Genomic DNA, 25,723 nt, shown 5'->3' with positions numbered 1-25,723 from the left:
ATTAGGGATGCACGAGTTCTAAAATTCTGGGTCGGTAACAATTTAACTGATAGCTGGTAAAAAAAATAAAATAAAATTCAAACAAAGTTATTGCATTATAAAACATGACTTTCAGTTCATATCTGAGAGCATTTAGTCAGGACAAATTGCTGGGACTGATAGGACACAAAACATGGCCACTGGTAAATATGTTAGTTGGTCAAAGGCTGATATCAGTCATCAAGGCTGGGGTTACTCTGAGGACACATCAAGAAACTGTCTGAAGTTGAGTGTTTGGCTCACTGGGATTAGTTGTTCATATAATAACTTCAGTATTTAGTGTTTAAAACTGAGCATCCACCAATGTAACAGCAAAGGAAAACCATATTTGATCCTCTTCACTACACACTGTACATACAATGCAGTATGTATTAAAGTTTAAATGACTATTTCCAGCACAAAGGTGACCACAAACACAGATATCTCACCAGACTCAATTATGTTAGATGCTCTCAAAGTAAACAACATTCAATATTTATCAGTTCTTCCACATTGTTTCAATGTTGGTCCATTTTTGCCCAAAATCTGTTAGTCTGGGATGAAAAGTAAATAAGAATTTGACCTCTTGGATATTGTTTTGCTCAATAGAAAAAAAAATATCAATAACCAGATTTTAGAAATCCAATCTACTTCTGCCTAGAAGAAACTGTTTAGCCAAAGTTTGACTTTCTGCGCTGGGTAAGTGTGAAAATCAGCATCTGGAAAAGAAGAAAAAGTTGTACTGTATGCGAGCACAAGTAACTGTCGACATGAAAAGTGAATCTTGGCAATAAATAGATATTATCTACAACAGAGTTCATAAAAACAGCTCTCATATGAAGCCATAATAAATAAATAATAATTTATCCAAAATAAATATACTTTACTTTTATACAGTAATACATGAAGATGCATGGCATCCATCTGGCTGAGTTCACCTGAACATAGAGAAGACACAATGTAATGTCCCTGTCTGTGTGCGGGAAGAGAACGAATCTTGTGGAAACACCTGTTCTCACCGAGCATGAATGGTCTGAATGGAAACAAAGCGTCCTTTAACTGTAAATTTCCTTTACATCGCTTGAGCTTCAGCCTTCAGGTCTCGCCCATATGAAATCAAACACATGAAGAAGGTCTCTGTGTATAATAACCAGGCTTTAGTATCCTGCATTAATTACCGGTTATTCAGTTAAAAATAATTCACCCTTTAATGAGGGAACAGTATCCAGACTGGGGTTCCCTAATGACCTCACCCTCAGTCTCTTGATTTTGACCTTGGCCCTTAATGTCCAGCTGCAGCCAGCCCACTTCCTTCTCAGCAGGAAATGTATCAGGGAGGCAAACAAGTGGCCTCTTTTTCTTCTTCTTTTCTGTTTCTGTGTGAGACAGTGCCCCCATATGGCCAAATCCTAAACATGGGGCCTCACACACACACAGACACATACACTATCCAGCCAGAGGCTCTTCAGCGTTATTCATCCTGGGCACTTATCTGTTTGTACTCATCATTCAGCCCATGCACATGCAGCTGGCGGCAGAGAGCGATTGGATGGTTCTCCACGTGGTCTTGGCATCCATGAACGATACTGGCTCGTAGCGGTCGGGGCGGCAGCAGGGGTGGCTGCTGACCTTGCGGGCGGTGCGTCGAGGCAGCGAGCCATTCTCCAGCAGTGCTTTCAGTGCTAGGTCATAGTTTGTTCTTTCGGCCTGGCAGGAGCCTACACAGAACTTAAAAAGGACGATTTCATCCGAATCAAATCCCAGTCCTAGATCCCGAACCCTCATCTCTTTCTTCTCCACACGGCAGTGCCTGCTGCTCTGCTTCGGGTGTCCGTTTCTCCCCTTACCCTTTCTGTTCCCTGTTTCTGTCTCTTCTTCCTTTTCTTTCTTCTTCTTCTTTTTCTTCGATGATCCCTTGGGCTGAGGTTCTGTGGGATCAGAGGAGCGTGGTGATCGTCCTACCCAGCGACTGCTGGGATGGTCATCCACCTCATCCATTACAAAAGGGTCTGAAAGAGAAGGAAAGAAAGGAAATGGTAGGCTGGGAGTGAACACCAGTTTACAGAATTATGAGCAGTGGGGTATATTTCTTAAGTAATCTACAATCTCACGTCTGCATTTTAATATAAAATGACTTCACGTGTAAGTGTATTCAAAAGCCTGAGACACAAAGCAGGCTCAGACCTCTCTCAACCATCTTTCCATTCTAGTACTGCTCAGTCAAGCTTATGTGCTATGACTTATATAGTAAATGGACTGCACATGTATATATAGAGAGAGCTTTTTAGCGTTATCAGTCACTCAAAAACACTTTCCCAAGAGCTTCAGTACCATAAAGAGGGTGCCAAGTAGAGTAAGGGTCACTGTCTTCTTTCTGTTCCTTGTCCTCCACCATTTCAGGCAGCGTCACAGGAAGCTGCCTCTCCTCCTGGTTTCCCAGCAGGCCCACAGTGTGGCCTGAGTCTGATCCCACACCAGCACCACCTTTCATATGAGCTCCTTCCACCAGAGGCAGCAAAGCAATGAGCACCCACAGCAGCACCTAAGAAGACAGAGTATGTCAGCTGGTTCTTATTGGATATATATTCTCTTTCTAACACATAAAAAGATTTCCCTAAAATGTGTTATGTATAGTTAATAAAGTCCTCCGCTCTGGTCAGCTGGTTGTTGTGTTTGCAGCACTGCCAACAGGGAAAATTCAGAGTGCCCTCTGGTGGACAAACTATGCAAGGTGAACCCTCATAACATGGTTGAAGGTTCTTCTTCCAGCTGTTATTTACAGTTTAATTTTCATTTGTCAGTCAATATAAATACCGATACCAATAGATTGATAATAATATGAACTTACAGACAATTCGGCTCTAATTGTCAGTACCCTGAGTACCTCTGAAAGTAAACATCCCATACATTCTCCATAGGGATTTTGAGCCAGAATGTTGAGACTATCCAAAGCAGACCGAAACAATGACTGTGCTCCTGTAAACCACGAATCTGTTTTATCAACCTTATTTAAAAAAAAAAAAAACATTTTTAATGGTGATGGCGTGGAAAAGAACTACTCTACCCACAATCATAAGCGGAAAAAGTGACATCTCTGCTTGTGGAAGCCGCTGTTACCGTGGAAACGTTTAAACCAGGTGTGGAGAACTACTGCAGGTTTTAGATCTCACCCTGGGTCAACACACCTGAATCAAACGATTAGTTCATTACCAGGCCTCTGGAGAATTTCAAGACATATTGAGGAGGTAATGAAGCCATTTAAATCAGCTGTGTTGGATCAAGGACACATCTAAAACCTGCAGGACACCGGCCTTTGAGACCTGGAGTTTCCCCACCCCTGGTTTAAACCGTGTGAACATCAGGTCATGCAAAACTTCAGAAACAGCTGAGTGGTGATTTTTTTTTAATAAGGATCAAAACACTGTATAATTTAGATATGTAGGCTGTACACCATCTATCTTAACCAAATCCCACAGTTTTTCCATTAACATTGAAAATTCTCCCACCCTTCCCTCCCCTCAGGTTAAGAGTTTGGGTGTCATACTTGATAATACTCTTTCATTCCAGTCTCACATTAATTACATAAGCCGGTCTGCATACTTCCATTTACGTAATATTAACCGACTCCGTCCCTTCCTTACTCCCCATGCTGCTGCCATCCTTGTCCATAGTCTTATTACGTCCCGTATTGATTACTGTAATTCCCTCCTATTTGGTCTCCCTAAAAGGTCCCTTCATAAACTCCAACTTCTTCAAAATTCTGCAGCTCGGGTCATAACTAGCTCATATTACTCCAGTTCTTCAGCAGCTTCACTGGTTGCCCGTAGAAGCCAGGGTAAATTTTAAAATCTTACTTCTTACATACAAGTGTATCCATAAATCTGCTCCTTCATATTTGTGTGACCTGCTCCATATCACCACTGTTTCCCGCCTTCTCAGATCATCATCTGCTATTCATCTTACCATTCCATCCTCACACCTTATCACTATGGGAAACAGAGCTTTCAGTCGCTCTGCTCCTCGGCTCTGAACTCTCTTCCTCCTGCACTAAGAAATATTGACTCCCTTTCCGTATTTAAGACACAGCTCAAAACACATCTGTTTAAACTGGCTTATTCGCTTTAATGCTGATTTTATCTGTTGTCAAGCTCTGTTTTGTAATTTTAACTTATCTTATGTATTTTATGACTACTGTTCCTTTTATTAATTGTGTTTTTTGTAAGGTGACCTTGGGTTTCTGAAAGGCGCCCTCAAATAAAATGCATTATTATTATTATTATTATTATTATTATTATTATTATTATTATTATTATTATTACTTTACTACACACACACACGCACTACAAACTTCAGCACTATTATTACACAACACTGAAATGAAAAGAAGAAGGTTGGAAATGGTTGGAAATCTAAGCTTGTGAGCTTAGATTTACAATGCATTGTGGGATGAGTAGTTCTTTTACTATTATGATTATGTAAATCTTGCACCTCTGTCTTACTTATTTATTTATTAATTTAAATAAATAAGTAAATAATAAATAAATAAAAATGAAATAATTTTATGGTCATAAGCCACAATGGAGCTGGTTGGCATGCATCTATCTATCTATCTATCTATCTATCTATCTATCTATCTATCTATCTATCTATCTATCTATCTATCTATCTATCTATCTATCTATCTATCTATCTATCTATCTATCTATCTATTCAATTCAATTCAATTCAATTTTATTTATATAGCGCCAAATCACAACAAATGTCGCCTCAAGGCGCTTCATAGATACAGAGAAAAGCCCAACAATCATATGACCCCCTATGAGCAAGCACTTTGGCGACAGTGGGAAGGAAAAACTCCCTTTTAACAGGAAGAAACCTCCGGCAGAACCAGGCTCAGGGAGGGGCGGCCATCTGCTGCGACCGGTTGGGGTGAGAGAAGGAAGACAGGATAAAAGACATGCTGTGGAAGAGAGACAGAGATTAATAACAGATACGATTCAATACAGAGAGGTCTGTTAACACATAGTGAGTGAGAAAGGTGACTGGAAAGGAAAAACTCAATGCATCATGGGAATCCCCCGGCAGCCTACATCTATTGCAGCATAACTAAGGGAGGATTCAGGGTCACCTGGTCCAGCCCTAACTATATGCTTTAGCAAAAAGGAAAGTTTTAAGCCTAATCTTAAAAGTAGAGATAGTGTCTGTCTCCCGAATCCAAACTGGAAGCTGGTTCCGCAGAAGAGGGGCCTGAAAACTGAAGGCTCTCCCTCCCATTCTACTTTTAAATACTCTAGGAACAACAAGTAGGCCTGCAGAGCGGGAGCGAAGTGCTCTAATAGGGTGATATGGTACTACAAGGTCATTAAGATAAGATGGGGCCTGATTATTTAAGACCTTGTATGTGAGGAGCAGGATTTTGAATTCAATTCTGGATTTAACAGGAAGCCAATGAAGGGAAGCCAAAACAGGAGAAATATGCTCTCTCTTTCTAGTCCCTGTCAGTACTCTTGCTGCAGCATTTTGGATTAACTGAAGGCTTTTCAGTGAGTTTTTTGGACATCCTGATAATAATGAATTGCAGTAGTCCAGCCTGGAAGTAATAAATGCATGAACTAGTTTTTCAGCGTCACTCTGAGACAGGATATTTCTAATTTTAGAGATGTTGCGCAAATGGAAGAACGCAGTCTTACATATTTGTTTAATATGTGCGTTGAAGGACATATCCTGGTCAAAAATGACTCCAAGGTTCCTCACAGTGTTACTGGAGGCCAAGGTAATGCCATCCAGAGTAAGAATCTGGTTAGATACCATATTTCTAAGCTTTTCAGCGCCGAGTACAATGACCTCAGTTTTATCTGAGTTAAGAAGCAGAAAGTTAGTGGCCATCCAAGTCTTTATGTCTTTGAGACATTCCTGCAGTTTAACTAATTGGTGTGTGTTATCTGGCTTCATGGACAGATAGAGCTGGGTGTCATCTGCATAGCAGTGAAAATGTATGCTATGTCTTCTAATGATGCTGCCTAGGGGAAGCATGTATAATGTAAACAGAATTGGTCCTAGCACTGAACCCTGTGGAACTCCATAATTAACCTCAGTGTGTGAAGAGGACTCTCCATTTACATGCACAAATTGGAGTCTATTAGATAGATATGATACAAACCACTGCAGTGCAATATCTGTAATACCTACAGCATGTTCTAATCGCTCTAATAGGATATTATGGTCAACAGTATCGAATGCTGCACTAAGGTCAAGAAGGACAAGCACAGAGATGAGTCCACTGTCAGAGGCCATAAGAAGATCATTTGTAACCTTCACTAAAGCTGTTTCTGTGCTGTGATGAACTCTGAAACCTGACTGAAACTCTTCAAATAAACCATTCCTCTGCAGATGATCTGTTAGCTGTTTGACAACTACTCTTTCAAGGATTTTTGATATGAAAGGAAGGTTGGAGATTGGCCTATAATTAGCTAAGACTGCTGGGTCTAGAGATGGCTTTTTGAGTAAAGGTTTAACTGCAGCCACCTTGAAGGCCTGTGGTACATAGCCGATTATTAGAGATAGGTTGATCATATATAAGATCGAAGAATTAATCAATGGCAGGACTTCTTTGAGCAGTTTTGTAGGAATGGGGTCTAAAAGACACGTTGATGGTTTGGAGGAAGTAATTATTGAAGTTAACTCAGAAAGATTAATTGGAGAAAAAGAGTCTAATTTAACATCAATGGTACTAAGAGTAGCTGTAGATAATATTACATCTGTGGGATGATTATTGGTAATTTTTTCTCTAATGATAAAAATTTTATTTGTGAAGAAGTTCATGAAGTCATCACTAGTTAACGTTAAAGGGATGGTTGGCTCAAAAGAGCTCTGACTTTTTGTCAGCCTGGCTACAGTGCTGAAGAGAAACCTGGGGTTGTTCTTATTTTCTTCAATCAGTGATGAGTAGTAAGCTGTTCTGGCTTTGCGGAGGGCTTTCTTATAAAGCAACAAACTATTTCTCCAGGCTAAATGATGATCCTCTAAATTTGTGACACGCCATTTCCTCTCCAGATTACGAGTCATCTGCTTTAGGCTACGTGTTTGAGAATTATACCACGGGGTCAGGTACTTCTGATTAGAGACCTTAGTTTTCACTGGAGCTACAGTATCTAGAGTCGTACGTAGTGAGGAGGTGAAATTATTAACAAGATAATCGACCTCTGTTGGGGTAGCGTTCAGATAGCTGCTCTGCTCTGTGTTGGTACAGGGCATTGACGATGATAACAGTGGCTGGATTATAAACCAATTGAGTCTAACAACAGATTAAATGCCATGTTGAGGCTGTCATTTTTAGCATCAACATGGATGTTAAAATCACCCACAATAATTATTTTATCTGAGCTCAGAACTAAATCAGATATAAAGTCTGAGAAATCAGACAGAAACTCTGTGTAAGGCCCAGGTGGACGATAGATGATAACAAGTAAGACTGGTTTCTGAGTTTCACAGCTGGGGTGGACAATGCTAAGCATCAGGCTTTCAAATGAATTAACAGTCTGTCTTGGTCTTTCATTAATTAATAGACTGGTGTGAAAAATTGCTGCCACACCGCCCCCTCGACCTGTGCTTCGAGATTTCTGGTAGTTAGAATGACTCGGGGGTGTTGATTCATTTAAACTAACATAATCATCCTGCTGCAACCAGGTTTCTGTAAGGCAGAGTAAATCAATTTGTTGATCAATTATTAAGTCATGTACTAACATGCATCTATCTATCTATCTATCTATCTATCTATCTATCTATCTATCTATCTATCTATCTATCTATCTATCTATCTATCTATCTATCTATCTATCTATCTATCTATCTATCTATCTATCTATAACAGTTCTTTAATGTAGATTGTATAAGACATATTAAGACATATTAAGGTAAGTAGAGTAGTTCTAAGGTTTCTAAGGTAGCAAGTTTTCAGAGAAGTGTAATTACAAACAAATATTAGTTAACACCAGAGGAATAATTTGCCTAACCACAAAACTCAGCTGATGGGGAGCTTTACAGATATAAAACTGATAAAGATAATAAGATTCTACTCAGAAGAGCTTCTAAAACACACAGGTTTTTAATAAGCCCCGCAAAAGAGCTGCAGCAGCACTTTGTCTCAAGCCTGTTTCATCTTCAGTGATACTTAAGTCAAATAACTCTGCTTTATTTCCGCCTTGGATCAAGCTCCGTCCGCTGGCTTATCATTTAGCACCGAAAGCTTCGGTGCTGACAGGGCTTCATGAAAAGCTCATTTCTGAGTCTGGCGGGGATGGATTTTATTAACAATTTATACACACACATAACTCTTGCTCTGGTTTATAGTGGTCTGCACAGTCGAGTCGAAAACTTATAAGGTGAGCTTATATGCACAGAGGAGGATTTCATTTAAGTGAGTGTGAAAAAGATGGAGAACAGAAAGGAGGTGAAGAGAAAAACAGGCAGAAGTTGAAGGAGAGGTAAGTATGAGTGTGCTTGCTGCAGACAAACCTTGCCCTTTGCAGAAGTAACGTCTTGTCTATCCGCCCTCCGAATCCTCCATCTGGTCCCACCTGGAAAGAAAGAGAGGGACAGAGGAATTTAAGAACAAGAACAAGGCTTCAACTTTCCTCCTCCTAGAACTCCTTTGAAAAGGATAACATAAACTAAAGGGACAACATGCGGGCGATATGGTGTGTATACATTCACAATTGTCCAGATACTGTAAAAGAAAACAGGCCCATGGGCCCCTGAGCAAGCCGACATGTCACATAAATCACGTCCTCAGTACATGAGGACAATGTTTTGGTTGCTGCTTCAGTAAGAGACTAGTGTATGCTGCCAGTTACTGTGGCTAGTGTTGGCTTGTCTGTTCATACATCCATGCAAACAACCCCAGTCCGGCAACAAAAGCCAGTATCTGCAATTTACTTGTCAAAGGCATTCTTTAGGGTTATTCCTGTGGCAGAGGTACAAGCAGGGGGAACCAGGCATGGCAAGAGCACTTCACGGAGGTCCCAGACAAAAACCACAGAGATGCAGGACAGGTGATAAGAAGTGTCACGGATGCAGATGTTTATATATAGTACGTGCTGTGTGGAGGATTGTGCTGGCTGCGGAGCGCCTGCAACATGAGGTCATCAGGTTAAACTGTGGCCTCCCAAAAGGGGAACTCAAAGAAGATCAGACTATCACAAAGTTGTAGGTGTTTCTTCTTTATATTGCTTTAGTACTTAAGAAAAACATCTTTAAAATGCTCAACATATGCAGCCGGACACCAAAACAGTGGCTCACACTGCTTGGAAGCTTTAAAGATAACCAGTTCACAGGTTAAGTGAATAATTTGATTGGCTGGTGTTTGGACTGGGAACATGCATGTATGAACTATAAAATCTATATATATATATACACCTCAGCTGCCACTCTGAAAGTCCAGTGGAGCATCTTGGAATCAATTTCTTTGTCCAAATATTAGACCAGAACCCAAATATATCGTGAGCGTTGATTGAGATTGAGTGTTTATCCTTGATCTCAGAAACAGCCATCAACAACACTGTGTAATCACAAGGTCCATTAGTAGCCATTCTGGAGCGTTTGATCATATTACAGGATCTTCGTCAGCAGGTGCCCATTTATCAAGGAATTGTTTATGTTCAAATTTCAGGAACATTTTGTCCACATTAGATAAATGATGATGGATGGAAAAACAAGGAGCTATATTAATTAGCATAAAAAATGCGGGTATGATTGATTTTTGATTACTTTTCAATTAATATTGAGGTTGGATTGAGATTTATGAGTTTTCCAAGGCTAGTGTTAAAAACATGAGGTAATTGGGGTTAGAAATATGAGGTAATCTGGGTTAGAAATGTGATGTAATCTGGGTTAGAAATGTGATGTAATCTGGGTTAAAAACATGAGGTAATCAATGTTAAAAAAATATGATGTAATCAAGGTTAAAAACATGAGGTAATCAAGGTTAAAAACATGAGGTAATCAAGGTTAAAAACATGAGGTAATCAAGGTTAAATACATGATGTATTTAAGATTAAATACATGAGGTAATCAGGTGATTCTTAGTCTACAAGATGCCAAATCAGTGATTTTTATTTAAAAACCTAAAGACCAAACTTTCCTTTCACTTTTCACTTTCATTTAGTCTTTGCCTTCTTTGTCTCTTTTGTATTTCTGCTTAAATTCATTTTTTCGCTTTGTGACTATTTGTAAATGAAATTTCCCCGCTTGCCTGCTAATAAATGAATTACTTCAGCGTGCTTGACTTGTTTAAATGTGACACGAACATGTTTTTTTCTGAAACAGCACTCTGCCCACAATTACCTCCAACATCTTTGAAACCACATCTATCATCTCCGAGAGGCTTTGTGTAACTTTGGCACTGAACTACATACAGCAACACTGCACGCCCACTGTAGCGTATTCCAGCGTGTACCGTTCACGTCTCTATAGATCTCGCCGATATGCAGCGCACCATGTTTATTTAACAGTCACAAAGAAGTTCTGTCTGTGCAGTGAGATGGAAGACTGACAAAAGGTTATGGATCACAGGTCCTGATAAGACCTGTTGGTGCATTTATGCAATCCTGCTTGTTCCAGCTGTGGTGATCCAGTCCAGGCAAAGTGAGGTTACACACACTGAGGGTTGGGCGAGGGAACAAGAGGACATTGAGAGACAAACTGATCGTAACTCAGCCAGAAAAACAGACGCCGCCGCTGCAACATAAAGCCAAAGCGTTCCAACTCCTGGGCTCTGTATCTCCGACTGTCTCTGAGCTGATTAAGAAACTAACAGCAGTGTGAAGTGGGACACGGGGCTGCAGATCCTCACCGAGTCTCTGGAGAGGTGCCATTCTCAACCCCTAATGCCACAGCTGGGAGTGTTTAGCCCTTTTTAGATCAATGAGCTGGGAGTCTACATGGGCCTGTCTGCTGGTTCATTTCACGCCGGCTCTGTGGAGCTGTTTACAGCCCGACGCCTCCAGGCTTTTCAGAGATGGGAGGAGGAGTTGAGGGGTGGAGAGAGGGGGAAATAAGAAAGAGCACACCACTGAAGGTCCTGAAGAGCTGCAGACTGACACAAGCTTGCTGATATATACAGTATATGTGTGTGTGTGTGTTTAGACAGCTAAGCATATGTTTCTTCCTTGTTTGGCTGATTAAAGGCTTTGGTTTGTCCATCAGCCTGCATGTCTGCAGCAAAGAGTTCTTGTCACCTTCCATTTACGTTGTTGCTCCTCAGCGGTGCGGTTGTTGTTCACAGTTAGTTAAGTGGGCAACCTCTCCAGAAGCGAGAGCAACCCACGAAGACAGAGCCAGTTAATACTCGCGGAGCTTACAGGACTGGAGTGCATAGCTACTCCAAATGGTGTTTAAGTGCTTGCACAGGGTGGATGCAGACTGTGTTCAGGGAATATTTATTTGAGATATAAGAAAAGACACCAGCTTCTAGAAAAGAGGACCCCAATGTAAAACTAACATCAGTTAACTGGACAGAATGCATGCTGAACTGAAGCAGGGAAAAATTTGGGATAATTTGGGCCTTCATCTTATGAGCACCAAAACATACAAACCACAAAAGTCATGCAACACAGAAACATGCTTTTCTATTATATAAGAGGTCAATATGGGATTCGTTTAGGGGAACACAGCATCTAAAATTTGTTTTTTTTAAAAAGCAACTGTATAAGTTTAGTCAGTAAAATGTCTCTCTTTAGATTTCACTTTTCTGTCTGAAAGATAAAAGTTAATATAATATATATTATAAGATAATAAAACCCAAAGAATCCTTTAGGCCCCCTTCATCCTCATTTAAACATATTGTGCAGAATCTGCTGTTCTACTTGCTGAGTCATAATCAGCCTCATTAGTGACATACCTCACACATCTGTCACACATTTGTCTCAAACACTCTTTTTTCCCTGAACTTTTTCTGCAGCTATACTGTACAATTGTAAGGCCGTATAAATATTACATTGATTTCCCGTCTATTACTCACCAAGATGTTTTTCTGGTCAGTGATCTGTGGGTTCACTGTATACTATTACAGACCTGAGCGTTACTCACAGAGCCTCCATAAACCTCTCACTATTGTGAAGAAGAAAAAAAAGCTCCAAGCTCTCTGGTGTTTAGTCTCCCCACAAAACCCAAACGCCGATAATAACTTCCTATTAGAGTCGCTCTCTTTTCTGCTGTGTGAACGCCGGTAAAATGTTCTGACCTCCAGCTTTAACCTGTCACTACCACGGTGCCTGATTGCAGGAGCGAGGAGAAAAACAAGAGTACAGTAAATCACCGCTGGCTCAATAAAAGACACCTGTAAGAGGAGAAAGAGGCTGAACACCAGGAGAGCCGCCTGATCACTACCAGACACCAAGAAATCTGGGGAGGTCCCCTCGAAAAGGTAGCATAATATCAGCTTGTGCCCCAAAGCTCCACAGATATATGCATCTAACCAGCGTGAACTTTACTTTAATCTTGCTTGTAACATGCTGTTGACAGGATTTTCAGTTTTTTTTCATTAATCTGTACAAAACAAAACACTCCAGGGTGTTAAACAGTAAAAACTTGTGTCTTCTGGGACAAATTTGTAATTTGGGGCTACGGCTTAAACTCAGACATTAACGTGCCATTCTCCTGACTCTCACCCTCTACCCTTTGTTTCTCATTTTCACCCTTCTTATTAAAAGTTCATGCACATTAAATGTATTTTGCTCTTGATAAGTGTCCTTTCTTCCCCTTTACGACTAAACCAATTTCACTCTTCAGCGGTTAACGACAGCATGTTTAAACTATGTGAGGGGGCCATGAAGTCAAAAGGAGAAAAGGCTAGGAGGAGGAGGAAGAGGAGGAGTAGCGATAAGGAGAATGAGATAATAATGAACAAACGAGTAAGGAGAATTAAAAATAGACAATGGGTTACTTTCCAGGGGAAAGAAAAATGAGAAAAAGATAATTGAACCACTGAATGGGAGAGGTCTGAAAGGAAAGATAAGCGCGAACACAAGGAAGGCAAGGGAATGACAAAATGAGAGTGCAGAAAGGGAGCGCAGACTGAAGCCCGGTCAGCCTGTAATCCCATAATCCCTGGCAGGCAGGCAGGATGTAATTGCTCGTTAGTGCCAGTTTCCACTCCTTGGCCTGTCACTGCTGGAAAACCACAGAACGGCGCTAAAATGAGAAACAGATAGCAGGTCCCATGCCTCGGTTCAGATAGGTCCCCCCAAAACACACACATGTGTGCACGTACAGTCTCTCCGCCTGTTGGTCTTTTCTTGTAATCCTTTCCCTGCCACAGAAACACGAACTATTTTTGTTAATTTTTCACAGTTCCCACACACGCACACATACTTGAGGCCGGGATAATCAGAGGTGTAGACACCGCAGTGCCTGGAAGAGGATGGTGAGGAGTGAATCCGTATGACCTCACCCCCTGTCTGCATCTTTATAACTGAGCGACAACATCTGAGCCCGTAGGTGTCTGACAGTCTTTCACACAGGTAACAGCTTTCAGATATGGGTGGTACAGTTGTTTAGCACCGTCACTTCACAGCTAGAAGATCCTGGGTTTGAATCTGCAGGTTGGAGTTTGTATGTTCTCCCTGTGCCTGCTTCCTCCAGCACATTTTGGGTTAATTTATGATTCTAAATTGGCTGCATGTGTGACTGCGAGTGTGAATGTTTGTCTCTCCGTGGTAGCCCTTCAGCAGACGGGCAACCTGTACCAGGGTGTACTCTGCATTACACTCTGGGATAGGTTCCAGCTCTCTGCAACCCTGAGCTGGACAAACAGAAGAAAATGGACGGTTTAGAGTCTATTGTTATTTAATGAAATGATTTGATATACTTAAAAAGAGTAGCCTTTGGTGTATGTATGATTTCTGCAGCCGCAGCGACCAATCGGCTGCTATAGACAGCTTCTAATTTCAGTCCACCAGTAATTTTCTTTGATAGTTGATAGGCCTGCTTCCTACATTCATCACGTGGACAGAAGTCTTATCACATTATGTGTAAACAGGCAGCTGTTTGCTTACATATTTGCCACATGAACTTAAGAGATACTGCTAGAATGAGCTTTAATCTGGATCGAAAAGTAAAGAACAGAAAGAAAATGCTTTACTCGAGCAGTTAAACACCACAACCTGGACCTCATTAGACGTACCTATTGGAGTTAAACTTATTGACTGCCTAATAGTAAACTTGAGTGATAAGTGATTTACTTCACTGACCCTGCAGCTTTCTCTGAAGCGAGGAAAAAAAAAGTGTTTAATAGTTTCTTGGTGGGATAAGTGGGATGAAGCACTTTTCATGGGGAGCAATGTGTTTGAAGTGGAACAGTTCTAGATTAACGCCCTCACACATTTAGGGTCAGGTTGCCAGAAAGAGTTACGGCAGACTGTCAAAGTGCTGGGATCGTTGGGTCACAACAAGCACGGTAAAATGCATTTTTCTGCGGGTCATAAAAGTGTCATCCACGACCAGCGCGCTCACCTTGAGTGACAGCCCTGATGGCTTTATTGCAACTGAGTTAGAGAGAACGCTGTCGTCATTTGAATGGCCAAAGCCACCTGACTCCACGAATGGAAACATGTTCTCAATGAAGCAGAAAGCTGAGGCTGTAACAGAGCCAACGGAGAGGAAATTATCAGACGTATTGTATGACTAAGCAAGTAAAAATGTAAAGTGACCACATTGCAGCGGTGTGAAATTTCAGAAATGCAAAACAGACTCTTCCATTTGTTCTTACATGTCTTGCATGCCTTATATAGACCTTACCAATTACACCCTCTTTGAGAAATTCGTCATACAATGGACGTTTGATGTTTCTGTTGATTGTATGTTTGCATAAATCTGTCAGTTACATTTCATTATGAAGGGAAAAAAGCACATTGATTTTTTAAACTGTTTTAAAGCCTCCAAGAGCCAGAAGTACAGTAATGCCTACTGATGTGTTAGGAAAAAGTAGAAAGATTTGGTTTAACAAAAAAACAACAAAAAACTCCAAATAATTTTATTATGTATCATCAGTGTTTGCAGATATCTGTATGTGCTGCAAAAAGGCTCTGAGATATGAGGTTTTGATCCATTATCATCTGCTGCTGCACATGTCTATGAATTATGGCGAATGTTGTCACATCCTACACTACTCAATATTTTTGTAGTGAAAAGGGATCAGACGTCAGCATGTGATGTGTAAAGGGTTCATTCGCAGTGACAAACCTTCAGAAAATGATCTGAAGGTTCGATAGTTCAGCTAAGCAACAGAGAGGTTATTTTAGCTTTGTTAAGCTAACCGCGCTCAATAAAGCTTTTCATTTGCAAGTGGCGGGAACATGTCCAGCATTCACTCTTACTTTAGTTCAGTTTTGTTCTCATCATCTGAAGGAAATGTCTGCTACTTTAGAAGCTAACTGTTTCAATGAATTCACCCTCTAGTTGCTAACTTTGCAGGACACAAACACAACTGAATTAATGCTAATGTTTCTCCAAATCTTTTGAATATCGGGGCAACTGCTTTGTCGCTCACACAACTGGTTTCCCAATCAGCCCAAAATAATCAATAACAGAGTAATTCAAAATCTATGTGATTTTTTCTGATAGCTTGTGTTTGACACTGCTTGTATCTGTTGCTAAATTTTAAATGTTAAAGTGGCGAATACCTTGCTAAAATTAGCAGGAGAGCTAGAAAAACACCAGCTTTCAGTAGGTTTCCGGTATAATGAGCATATAAACCTTCTAGATTTTTCCACATCAGCTGGAATTTAGTACCACCGCCTCTAGACAAGATTAAGTGTGCAGGGTCACTGGAAAGTTTAGCTATAGCGTAGTTATCGCTAATTATCCACACAGAAACCCACAATGCATCAGACCTGTAAGCATCTCGTGACCCGATCAGGTAAATTAGACGGGACACCACCTTTCTCTGCGCACCGCCTGCTTTCCCATGAGTTAAAGACAGCAACAGCTGATGCGACACATCTGTGTCCTCACCGTCTCGCTTCGCTTCACTTTGCTTCTCACTAAAGCTGCTTCCCAGTGTCCCTGACCCTAATAACCCAAATTCCTGCCTGATTAAGTTGGTTTTAAAAGGAAGCCACACAGAGAGCCGTTGGTTGAGCCTCACCTTAAATGGGAACACATTTTAGCTATGCTGGAGCGATGATCGGAGGATAGGATTTCACTTTCCGGTGTTTGTGAGGACGGCAGCGCTTAAAAGGCCGCAGAAAGGACAGCGGGGGAGAACAGAGAGGGATGGACAGGAATAGATAGAAAACACACATGCACACGCACACATGCATTTGTCATAAACTCCCCCCCCCCCCCCCTGCCAAAACACTGTAAAGCTTATATTTCCAGGAAAAACTGGCAGTGCAAATCACACACACATGCACACACCCACACTGAAATTTCTTCTCCCACAATCCCCCCCCCCTCCTGCACCCTTGCAACCTTTTCTTGTTCCAATCTCATGTTGTTATTTCTTCAAATTAAGCCCACACTGTGCCTGAGAATAGCTCTCAGAAAAGTGGTTATAAGTGACACACACTCCCTCTCTTTCTCTCTCTCTCTCTCTCTCACACACACACACATGCATGTGCGCGCGCACGCACACACACACACACACACACACACACACACACACACACACGGGTCATTATTAGTGTGACTTGGGTCTGGTTGAACCAGCGCTCTCCAAAGTGTTTCCGTGTCACCCTCTCCCACCCCAGACAGGCTGGCTCTAATGACCTGGCCTGATAGTTCAAAGCGGCCCTCAGACGCTATGATTAATGAATCTGACCTGCTAATTTCAGAAGAATACAGCTTATTGTATCAAAAAGCGCTCTCAGAGACACAAACATGGCGCTGGGCTAGTTAACATTCTTCAGTATTCGGAGAAAAAGTTGTTTTAAGAGGAAGATTTTACGATAAGCACAAAGGTTAAGCTTTATGTTTCATCAGCGGCTCCAAACGTATTAACTTTTGCTTTGTTCTAAATATTTTAAAGTGTTTGAACTTGAAAAAAAAAAGCCAAAGTGCTCGACAACAAGAAAACAATCCAAGATCACAGAAAGGAGTAATTCCCCCTGTGTAGTTACACGAGATTGTCCAGCGCTACAAAAGCAGGGACATAGAAAACAGAAGTAGCATGGGAAGCATTTGTCTGAAGGAATACATCTAACAAATTGAAATTCCTTTATGTCAGATCATGCCTCCTTCAATTTGCCCTGAAGGAATCACTGTGGTTCGCTGCGTACTCTAAGCACTTCCAGATTGAAGTTGCCCTGTGGCACCTCACGTTGCATAATCAATCTCTCTCCCTGCGCTCTCTCCATTAGTGCTGGGACAAAACAGCCAGAGTAACGTTACACACACCGGAGCAGAGGCGCAGACGAAGACAAGCCTCCCTGCGCAGAGCACGCATCCATCTTTTACTGACGGATGTCCATTAATCTGTAAAGATTGTGGTCTGGTGTATTGCTTGAATGTTGCACTGCATCAGTATTGCTGTGAAATGAATCATATGCTTTAATCTGAAGTCAGTCAGATTAATGTGCTCAGTGAACAATGAGTAGGTTTCACTGTTTGTGATGGAAATCAGGCTTTATCTGCTTTTTAATCTCTCGTGTTGTCAATATGACTAATCCAGGAAATATACAGCCACACATTATCAGACGATTAGGCATAAAAGGTATTTGGTCATAGTTTAATTACTTTGCGATCACGTTTCTTTTTAAATTCCCACGACAGACGTACAACGTGAGTTCTTATTTGGAGACACTTTTTAACCTTCGACTTGAAGGCATACGAAAAATTCTGATCATCTGATAGGTCAGTGGCTTGGTGAGTAAACTTTACTGACTAATTATTAATATTATCATTCTGTTAATTTTCACCAAATCGATCATTAATTTGATAACAAACAGTGTTACGTCATCCTCATGATGCCATTCTGAAGGTTAAACAAGAGTGTCAGTTTTCTATCAGTCGTTCTAATCTGAGCAGCTCGATTTAAAGCACACATGCTGTAATGAAAGATTTATTTTCAAACAAAATGAACCTATGAGAAGCAGGATGTTCAGAATAACCTCTGTGCTCTGATGGATGCTGTTCTAATGATCAATATTTAATAAATATTATTTATTTGGACTGAATTGTCGAGTTCTCATCTGCTTTAAAGCTCGCTTTAAAGTTAACAGGTTTTGCCTGGTGAGACAGATGTGTGATGTTAAAAATTGTCAGTATGATCGGTTTATAAGATTTATGGTTACTTTGTTCAAAGTCCCCCCCTAAAACAACTCTGCTCCAAACTTTGTGGGACTTTTTGGGTTTTTGTTTTTATCCTCCAGAAGTGACTGAATGTTCCCCCTACCTTCTGCTGTTTTCCTCACTTCATTCCCCTTGATTGTCAGCAGAAGCAGAGGTTATGTTTTTTTTGGCAAATCTGAGAGATGCAATCTTGCTTTAAAGAAAAAAAAGATATGAGTGTTTTTATCCTCAATATGTCCCAGAATATTAAATTAAACACACCGCGTAATAACTGAGGTATCAGGCCCTGCGGATGAAGGCTTAGTGAGTAATAAAACCAGAGGGGAAGACAAATAGTGTCACAGCGGATCCAAGTCTATCAACGAGGATGCTTTTATTTAAATTAACTCGTGTTTTAGTTTTGATTATAAGTGTTTAAGTGGCTCCTCTGCGACCCCGGCTGGCGTCAGATTAAGAAAGAGTTAACACCGTAACACCAACAAACGGCACGCTAACTCTTGCAAAGCCACATGCCAGTTAAAACAAGCCAGACCACACATCAGCGGGCTGCTGGAAAAGAGAGCATGCCGGCCGGCTGTACCTGACCCTCAGCGGGGCCACTGACCCCCGTGACCTTTGACTGGAGGAAGTGAAAGCTGTGGCAGCGTGACGGGCGAGTGTGAGATGCCTGAAGCCGAGGCCATACCCTCAGGTTCCTCCTGAGAACAAACTGGAGATTTTAAAACAATCCAGAGTAAAGTAAAAACAAGGCCGCTTCAATGGCATGACAAGTTTTCACAGGCTTTACAGAAATTGAGTGGGCGACGCCTGCTGGGGACGTGCGACATGTCTCAGGTGATGCCAAAGCGCCTGGACACACAGAGATTCATCGAGTGCTGAGAAAAATCGAGAAAACACTGCTGACTCTCTCAGTGGCTCTGAACATCAGAGGCCTGCCTCCCTCCAAATGGGCCTCATCAGTGTGTGTGAGCGTGTGTGAGAGAGACATTGTATGTATATGACTGTGTGAGTCACAGGGTCATTGAGTCAGAGTGTAAGCATGAAAGTTCATGTACAAATGTGTGAGTCAGTTAGCCATAATCACGTTTTTGAGCAGACAAATCTTGACATTTCAGGAGGGAAATCACCGGATGCTGAAAGTCTGAATGCAAGGAACGAGAAGAATACAGATTAAAGTTGAAGTAGATCCCGAAACAGCAACACAGCGGTAAAGCCAGAGTGATCAACACAAAATACCCTGAATGTCACAACACCTGAAGCTTAAAGACTTCATCTGGCCATGATCCCCTCAAAGCCTCTGGAAAGGAGGAGAACACACGCAGCTGTATGTCTCTCTCTCTGTTTCTCTCTCTGTACGTGTGTAATCGGCACTTTGATATTTAGATTTTTAGCCCACCACAGAAGGGATCACACTGGAGGACTTCTGACTGCCACTGTCCTCTCTTTGAGAATACATACACACCTATAAAACCACAGTACCTTTGATTTATATTTTTCCGCAGTTCCGAGGCCCCCCTTCCCCTTCTGGCACCTTGTAAACACTTCTGACTATAACTCATATAACTTAACTTTATAAGCACCACAGGAACAAACACATCCACTACCCTCCTACGAGACTGCGTTTCATTAATGCCCTCCCAATAAACAGTGAATGAATCCCAGCTCTGAATCCAGGTCACAGTGATCCTAAGAGTCAGAGGAGTCCAAAGCAGCTGGCAGGTGCGTGCGGGGAGGTTTGAGAGCGGCTGAAGTGAAAGCAAATCAAACATCAAACGATCATTTCAGTGTTGTCACAGCAAACACGAAGACAAGAGGCCCCGGTCTGCTTTTACAGCAAGCATAAAGATATTAGCACCATCACTCTAAACCGCTGTGACAAAGTCTTAAATCACTTTTCCAGCAACTTTGCATGGACCCTGAATGGCGCCTTACCAGCTGTCCTGCGCGCGTCCTGCTCCGCACCGCAGAGGACAGGGAAGCCGCTTCTTCTTCTTCTCCTTTTTCCGCGCTGGGTGCAGCAGCTCATGTTTTTGGCAATCCATACGCTACGATGCGTCATGTTTTGTAACGTGCTGTCACGGCTTGCAAATGTTCAGAGCAGACCGTCTGCTCCGGTGCTGAAGCAGACATAAAGAATCCATCTAAAAACGTCTCAGCTTCAAGGCAAGAAGCGCCTCCTCCTCCTCCTTTATGTGGGGCCAAAAATGCTTTTTTTTTTCTATGGCCGGAGTCCTGTCACGGCTTCTTGTAGAGTCTCAGCACCCTGAACAAGAACAGAGACAGTGGATGGTAAATACACAGTAATAACCAGTGAGTTAAGTTAGTTCATTGTGTTTTATTTGGCTCTCAAGTCTGATTGAACTATGGAATTAAATATAACCAAAGGATGGGGCAGTTTCCCATCTTTTTGTTAGATTATTATTATTTTGTTACTCTGTATTATTTGTGATGAAAAAAACACCTTTTTTAAACTTCAAGATATTTGTTTCTACAAGCCCTCTCAAAAATATCTGAAGTTGTCTAAAGGAAACGATATTCTGGTCTGAAATACGAGACCGAATGACTTGTCAAGAAAGACATTTTGCAGGCGGTTACATCTACCCAGGACGAAGAAAATAAAACTCTACAGCTAACTGGTGTTGGCAGGTTACTGCCTATATAAAATCTAATTAGCGGGGAGTTTGTTTGCGGTGACACAAACAATTCAACGCGGAGAAAGAGAAAGCGAGGAGAGTCGGTCAAACATTCAGAAGTGCAAGAAATGTTTGCCCTCAATCTGCTTCTTGTACTACGTCTCCGCTGACACGTCAAACCAGCGTTTAATGAAAAGAAGCCAGTTTTTCCAGGCATGACTCTCCGCTTCTTACCTCTAGTAACCTGTTCGGTCTTGTCTCCAAACAGCTCTTATGGTTAATGACTATATAAGTTTTCAAAGCACGATTTGCGTCTCTTTTACGACAAAACGTCCGAGAATAGACTGTGCGGTCACGGTTTGGTTAAAAAAATCACATGGAAAGCCCTTTTGTCTTCTTTTTGTGGATCTGTTGGCTTGATTGATTTGATTTGATTTGAAATTTGAAGTTCAAACGGAGAAAACCTCTCCTCTGTCGGTCAAAATATCTGACTTCAAAATAAAAAGAAAAAAAGTCCATGCGTCACGCCTTTACGCAGCGTCTCCAAAAAGCGCATATCTTGTTTTTTCTCTTGGTAAAAGCTCTTCTACTCTGGACTCAGGTATCCATTTATCAGAGCTGTGTCCTCTCCACAAATGTACTACGCGGCTACTTTACAATGTCTACAATAGGCTGCTGGACTGGAGGCTATGCGTAAAAACAGCGCGCCGCTCCCCCTGTCAGAGACTTTGTGAAACTGGAGCGCAGTGGCGGCTGCACAAAGTGCTCTGAGTTTTGTTCCTCATCTGCATGGCTCAGATGTCTTTTTGTTCCTGCGCTGGGAGCAGGGAGGGAGGGAGGGAGGGAGACTGGGGGAGACTGTCATATGGGATGGTCACGGAGCGTTTCTGGAAAACTGTTCCAGTGGAAGATTCTTGGCCTTCATTGTTTACACACCGGGACTGATAAATGTCGAGAGTTTCAGTATATCCCACGTGAATGCGCACACTGAGACATGCATAGGTGAGTTGTGATCCATTTGGGACCCCAAATGACGGTCGGCCCGAAAGATGTTGGCCCTGCACTATTTCTGCATCCCTTGTTGGGTCCTTTCCCTGACCCTTTGTGCCTCTGTAGTCTTCTGTCATTTTTCCATGCACACATGCACCCACGGGACGTCATTATGTACACGCACTCACTCATGCCCTCAGATGTTAAATGTCCCACCCTGGCCTGGGCTTGTTATTTGAAGGATGGGCAAAAGGACTGAGTGTGACAGTCCCCAGACCCCTGATCACTGCAATCCAAACCAAGCACCTTTCCCACTCCTTCTCCATCCTATAGGGTTTATTCCATTCTTCTCTGTTACCCCACTCCACCCACCCACCCACATTCACACGAAAAGGCCCTCAAGCAGAGGCACTCCCTGCAGGGCAAACACTGAGGCCCGCCGAGCACAAAGACTGGGTAAATAGCTGTCCTCTGCAGGCCCACTCTGCTGAGGCAGAGACAAATGCAGGGAGGTTCCCTGGTCTATGCCACAGTACTATTAATAGTAGCAACCAACAAGGCAACAAAGCGCACAGCTGAGGTGCCTGACATGCAGGAATGTACCATCAGATAAGAAAGATGAGCTCAGCAACAGCAGGAGAAAAGGTAGACCCGCCAGGATCATAAAATTCTGGAATATTTGGGACTTACTGATGAATCAAAGATGTCAAAACAAGCGTTTAGGGATGTCAAAACTGAACTTTGTTTGATTCCTTCAATATGCCTGAAGCAGTTTTCACACATGTCATCTCTATCTGCCAAATAATGTAAGTTTCCCTCCTTGGTTGAGCCAGGCACCACTTCCAACGAGGCAGCAAGCAGGTGGCAGTTTGAGCAGAGGGCACGACAAATCCAAGTGTGTCTAACGAGTGTGTCCACATCATCCATCACTGTGAGCCATGGCGATGAACTTGTTCAGTATTGTTAAAGGGAATTACAGCATGACACTGTTTGTACACCTACAGTTAAACCCCATGCAAGCAAAACACACACATTTCCAGGCCATACAAACACAAACACACACGCAGGCACTGGATTACTGCAGACCTCCTCCTTCTCCTCCTGTCTGGCAAGCCATAACGTGGCCACTGTTGTGGTTTTAATGGAATTTTTCATTTCCTATGTAACAGTATAAAACTGAATTTACGAGGACGATATTTTTCTTTTATATCAAAATGCTTCTGTTGTGTCAAGTGAACCCAGAACATTTGCTGACCAAACATGCAGTCCCGTCCTTTAGGGATGAGCTGCTGGGTCCACTCACATTCAGGACCAGATGTGCCAAGCCAAAAAGTGATTGCATGTATTTCAACTACCGCAAATGGCTTGTTGACCTATAATTTCAAGCCATTTTGAGCAAGAAAGATCATTCCGATTATAAGGTAACAGCTGGAATAAATTTTTGGCGACATCAATTTTATATACCCTTTATTTATGCAGGTAAAATAAGTGTCATTGACATTAAAATGTCTTTTTTTTAAGAGAGATCTGGCCAAGAGGGAAGCAGAAATTGCAACTAACAGTTCTATTGAGGTATTGGACTGGATTGATTGTAATGTAGGTTATAGAGATACTTGCAAAACAGGTCATTTTATATATTTTATATATAATCCCTTCTTAATTCCTGTTGACTGCAGTCTACTTAGCAATATAAGCAAAGGTATTACACACAGAAAACACAGAGAAGCATTGGAAATCACTTTTTGGGAGACAGAGGGGAGAGAGAAGAGTGCTGTCATGTGACTCCGAGTATATTTTTGTATTCTCTCCAACGTTTCTCTGGTCTCTTCTGGAGGCACAGGTCACTGCCCCTGTCGCCCATTTGTCATTTCTTCATCCAAAAGGTGACTCTCTTTTCTTGGGCCTCTTCCCACTTTTAAATTTGTTTTCACTTTTCAAGTGGGAACTCCTCTCTTCCAATACACTGACTTTAAAGCCCCCCAGGCCACACCTGCGAGAGAGTGAGAGCACAATGAAGCTCCGAGAGCAGCAAAACAGCGGACTGCACAGCACCCCGTTTCCACATTAGCTCAACAAGTGTACACACGGCGCTGATGAATCTCCAGTAATTACCGCCTCAGCCGAGCATTTCAAAGCTGCATTCCTGCAGGCGTCCTCCAGATTTGTTGTATCATTGTTCATACAAACAAATCATAAAGCAAAGCGTCGGCATGTGGCTTGATTGGGGCTGCTATTACGTGGATGGATGGACGGAGCGTGCGCAGAGTAAACAGCGGTGAAACTTCACAGTGTCAGTGGCTTCAGTTCTATCTCCCGGAGGCACAGCTGAAGGGATGAGCTAAGGAATCAAATCAATAGTCAAACGTCTATGCACACAAGGTTTTGTTTACTGCTTTGGATAATCAAGAATCGGGCCAGGAAATACTACTAATAATATATATTTATTTTCCTCTGGGAATAAAATATGCATTAAAATATATACATATATATCTTTCCATCCATAATCCAATACGTACCAACTTTCAGCTGATGATCTAGAATGAGCCACAGCAGAGGACAAGTTCAGATGCCGACGGGAAAGGAAGACACATCCATCTGCATTACAGGAGCATGACAGGCCCTGTAGGTGTGTCCGATCCACAGACAAAGGTAAACGACACTGTGTGGGACGCAGTGCGGAGAAGGGAATGTTCATCTCAGCTGACCCGGCATTAGCTAAACAGAGCAGGGGAAGAGAGAAACGGGTGTCTGAATGGGTGTTTTCACCCTCTCCAACTTTCTTTTTTTCTTTTTACGAGGAGTTTCAATTTCAGGCTCGGAGGTCGTGGCCTCTCTGTTCCAAGCCTTCAGAGAGGAGGTGGGGCCAGGGGGAACCTGTCGCTCAGAATAAAAAGTCCGTCGGCTGAAGAGGTGCAGGCCTGCTCATACCCCTGTCTGCCGGACCAGCGAAAGCAACCTCCTCCAGCCAGCCGGGTCGGCCAGCTGCCTCGGGGAGATCCCAGGTGGCAAATATTCCCCTTGCTGCAGGGAGGGAGAGAGCACGCGATCCCACCCTTGTGGACGTCTGGAAATTTGTCGAGTCAGGGTAGCTCGGGTTCTGCGGTTGCGGTGACCAGTGAGACGTGACTTATTTGTGTGTGTGTGTGTGTGTGTGTAAGGGGGAAGGGGGGAGGGCAAGTTTCTGGCACCCCATTAACAGCAGGATGGGATGGGACGCTGTGGAGGCGCTTTAAGGGCCCTCGGCGTCTTGTCTTCCTTCACCTCACAGCTGTGGTTTATGATCACTTTTGCAGGGAAGTGAAAGTTTGTGTGCGGCAGCTGAATAGTACCGTGTATTCATTGTGTGTCTCAAATGAGTCCCTCATGACTTCCAGTGAAATTTGATCCCTGTTAGCAATGAGCAGGTGAAGAGGGAGAAGTGAACAGCGCAGCAGAGCACAAAATGGGAAACGAGTAACAGAGGGAGCGAGATAAACACACAAGAGAAAAAGGAGAGTGAATTAGAGAGGAAGCCTGGTCGCTGGAGGATTGAAAAATGATTTCCCCTGGCTCTGCAGGTTGGAGATACAGAGCACAGATCAGCGGAGGAAATCCCCTTCTCCGCACTGCTCCATCCCATCCCTCCTTCATCTCCACTGGGTTTCCTGCACTCTGTATCCCCTGAAACGGGAGGAGGTAGACGGTGTTCCAACCTGCTGCACATTTCATGAGGACTGCTCCACTATCAGCATGCCAGACTAAGACACCGAGGGCCACACCGCAGACATATTTGAGCCCAGAGCTGGCACTTTGTGATA

The 25,723-nt window shown here is 42.5% G+C and overlaps 1 protein-coding gene across 1 annotated transcript; it reads right to left on the bottom strand.

Annotated features, from left to right (window-relative positions):
* On the bottom strand, positions 1–21,242 carry artnb (artemin b). The gene is made up of 5 exons (XM_006786775.3): positions 21,171–21,242; positions 20,236–20,566; positions 8,533–8,594; positions 2,350–2,560; positions 1–2,027 (listed from the first exon to the last, which is right to left on the bottom strand). The coding sequence occupies exons 2-5, from the start codon at positions 20,360–20,362 to the stop codon at positions 1,528–1,530; spliced, it is 900 nt and encodes a 299-aa protein (XP_006786838.2). The 5' UTR covers positions 20,363–20,566; positions 21,171–21,242; the 3' UTR covers positions 1–1,527.
* Positions 21,243–25,723: the final 4,481 nt, after the last annotated feature.

Source organism: Neolamprologus brichardi, chromosome 18 (assembly GCF_056152115.1).
Source record: "Neolamprologus brichardi isolate AB-2024 chromosome 18, ASM5615211v1, whole genome shotgun sequence".
NCBI lineage: Eukaryota > Metazoa > Chordata > Actinopteri > Cichliformes > Cichlidae > Neolamprologus > Neolamprologus brichardi.
This window is presented reverse-complemented; position numbering and strand designations above follow the sequence as displayed.

Bases quoted from the DNA above. Each gene is read 5' to 3' on its own strand.
- artnb (XM_006786775.3), bottom strand. From the start codon at position 20,362: ATGACGCATCGTAGCGTATGGATTGCCAAAAACATGAGCTGCTGCACC. The intron at 8,595-20,235 runs GTAAGGCGCCAT...CTTTCTTTCCAG, and splicing joins GGACGCGCGCAGGACAGCTG to GTGGGACCAGATGGAGGATT. The intron at 2,028-2,349 runs GTACTGAAGCTC...CTTCTCTTTCAG, and splicing joins TACTTGGCACCCTCTTTATG to ACCCTTTTGTAATGGATGAG.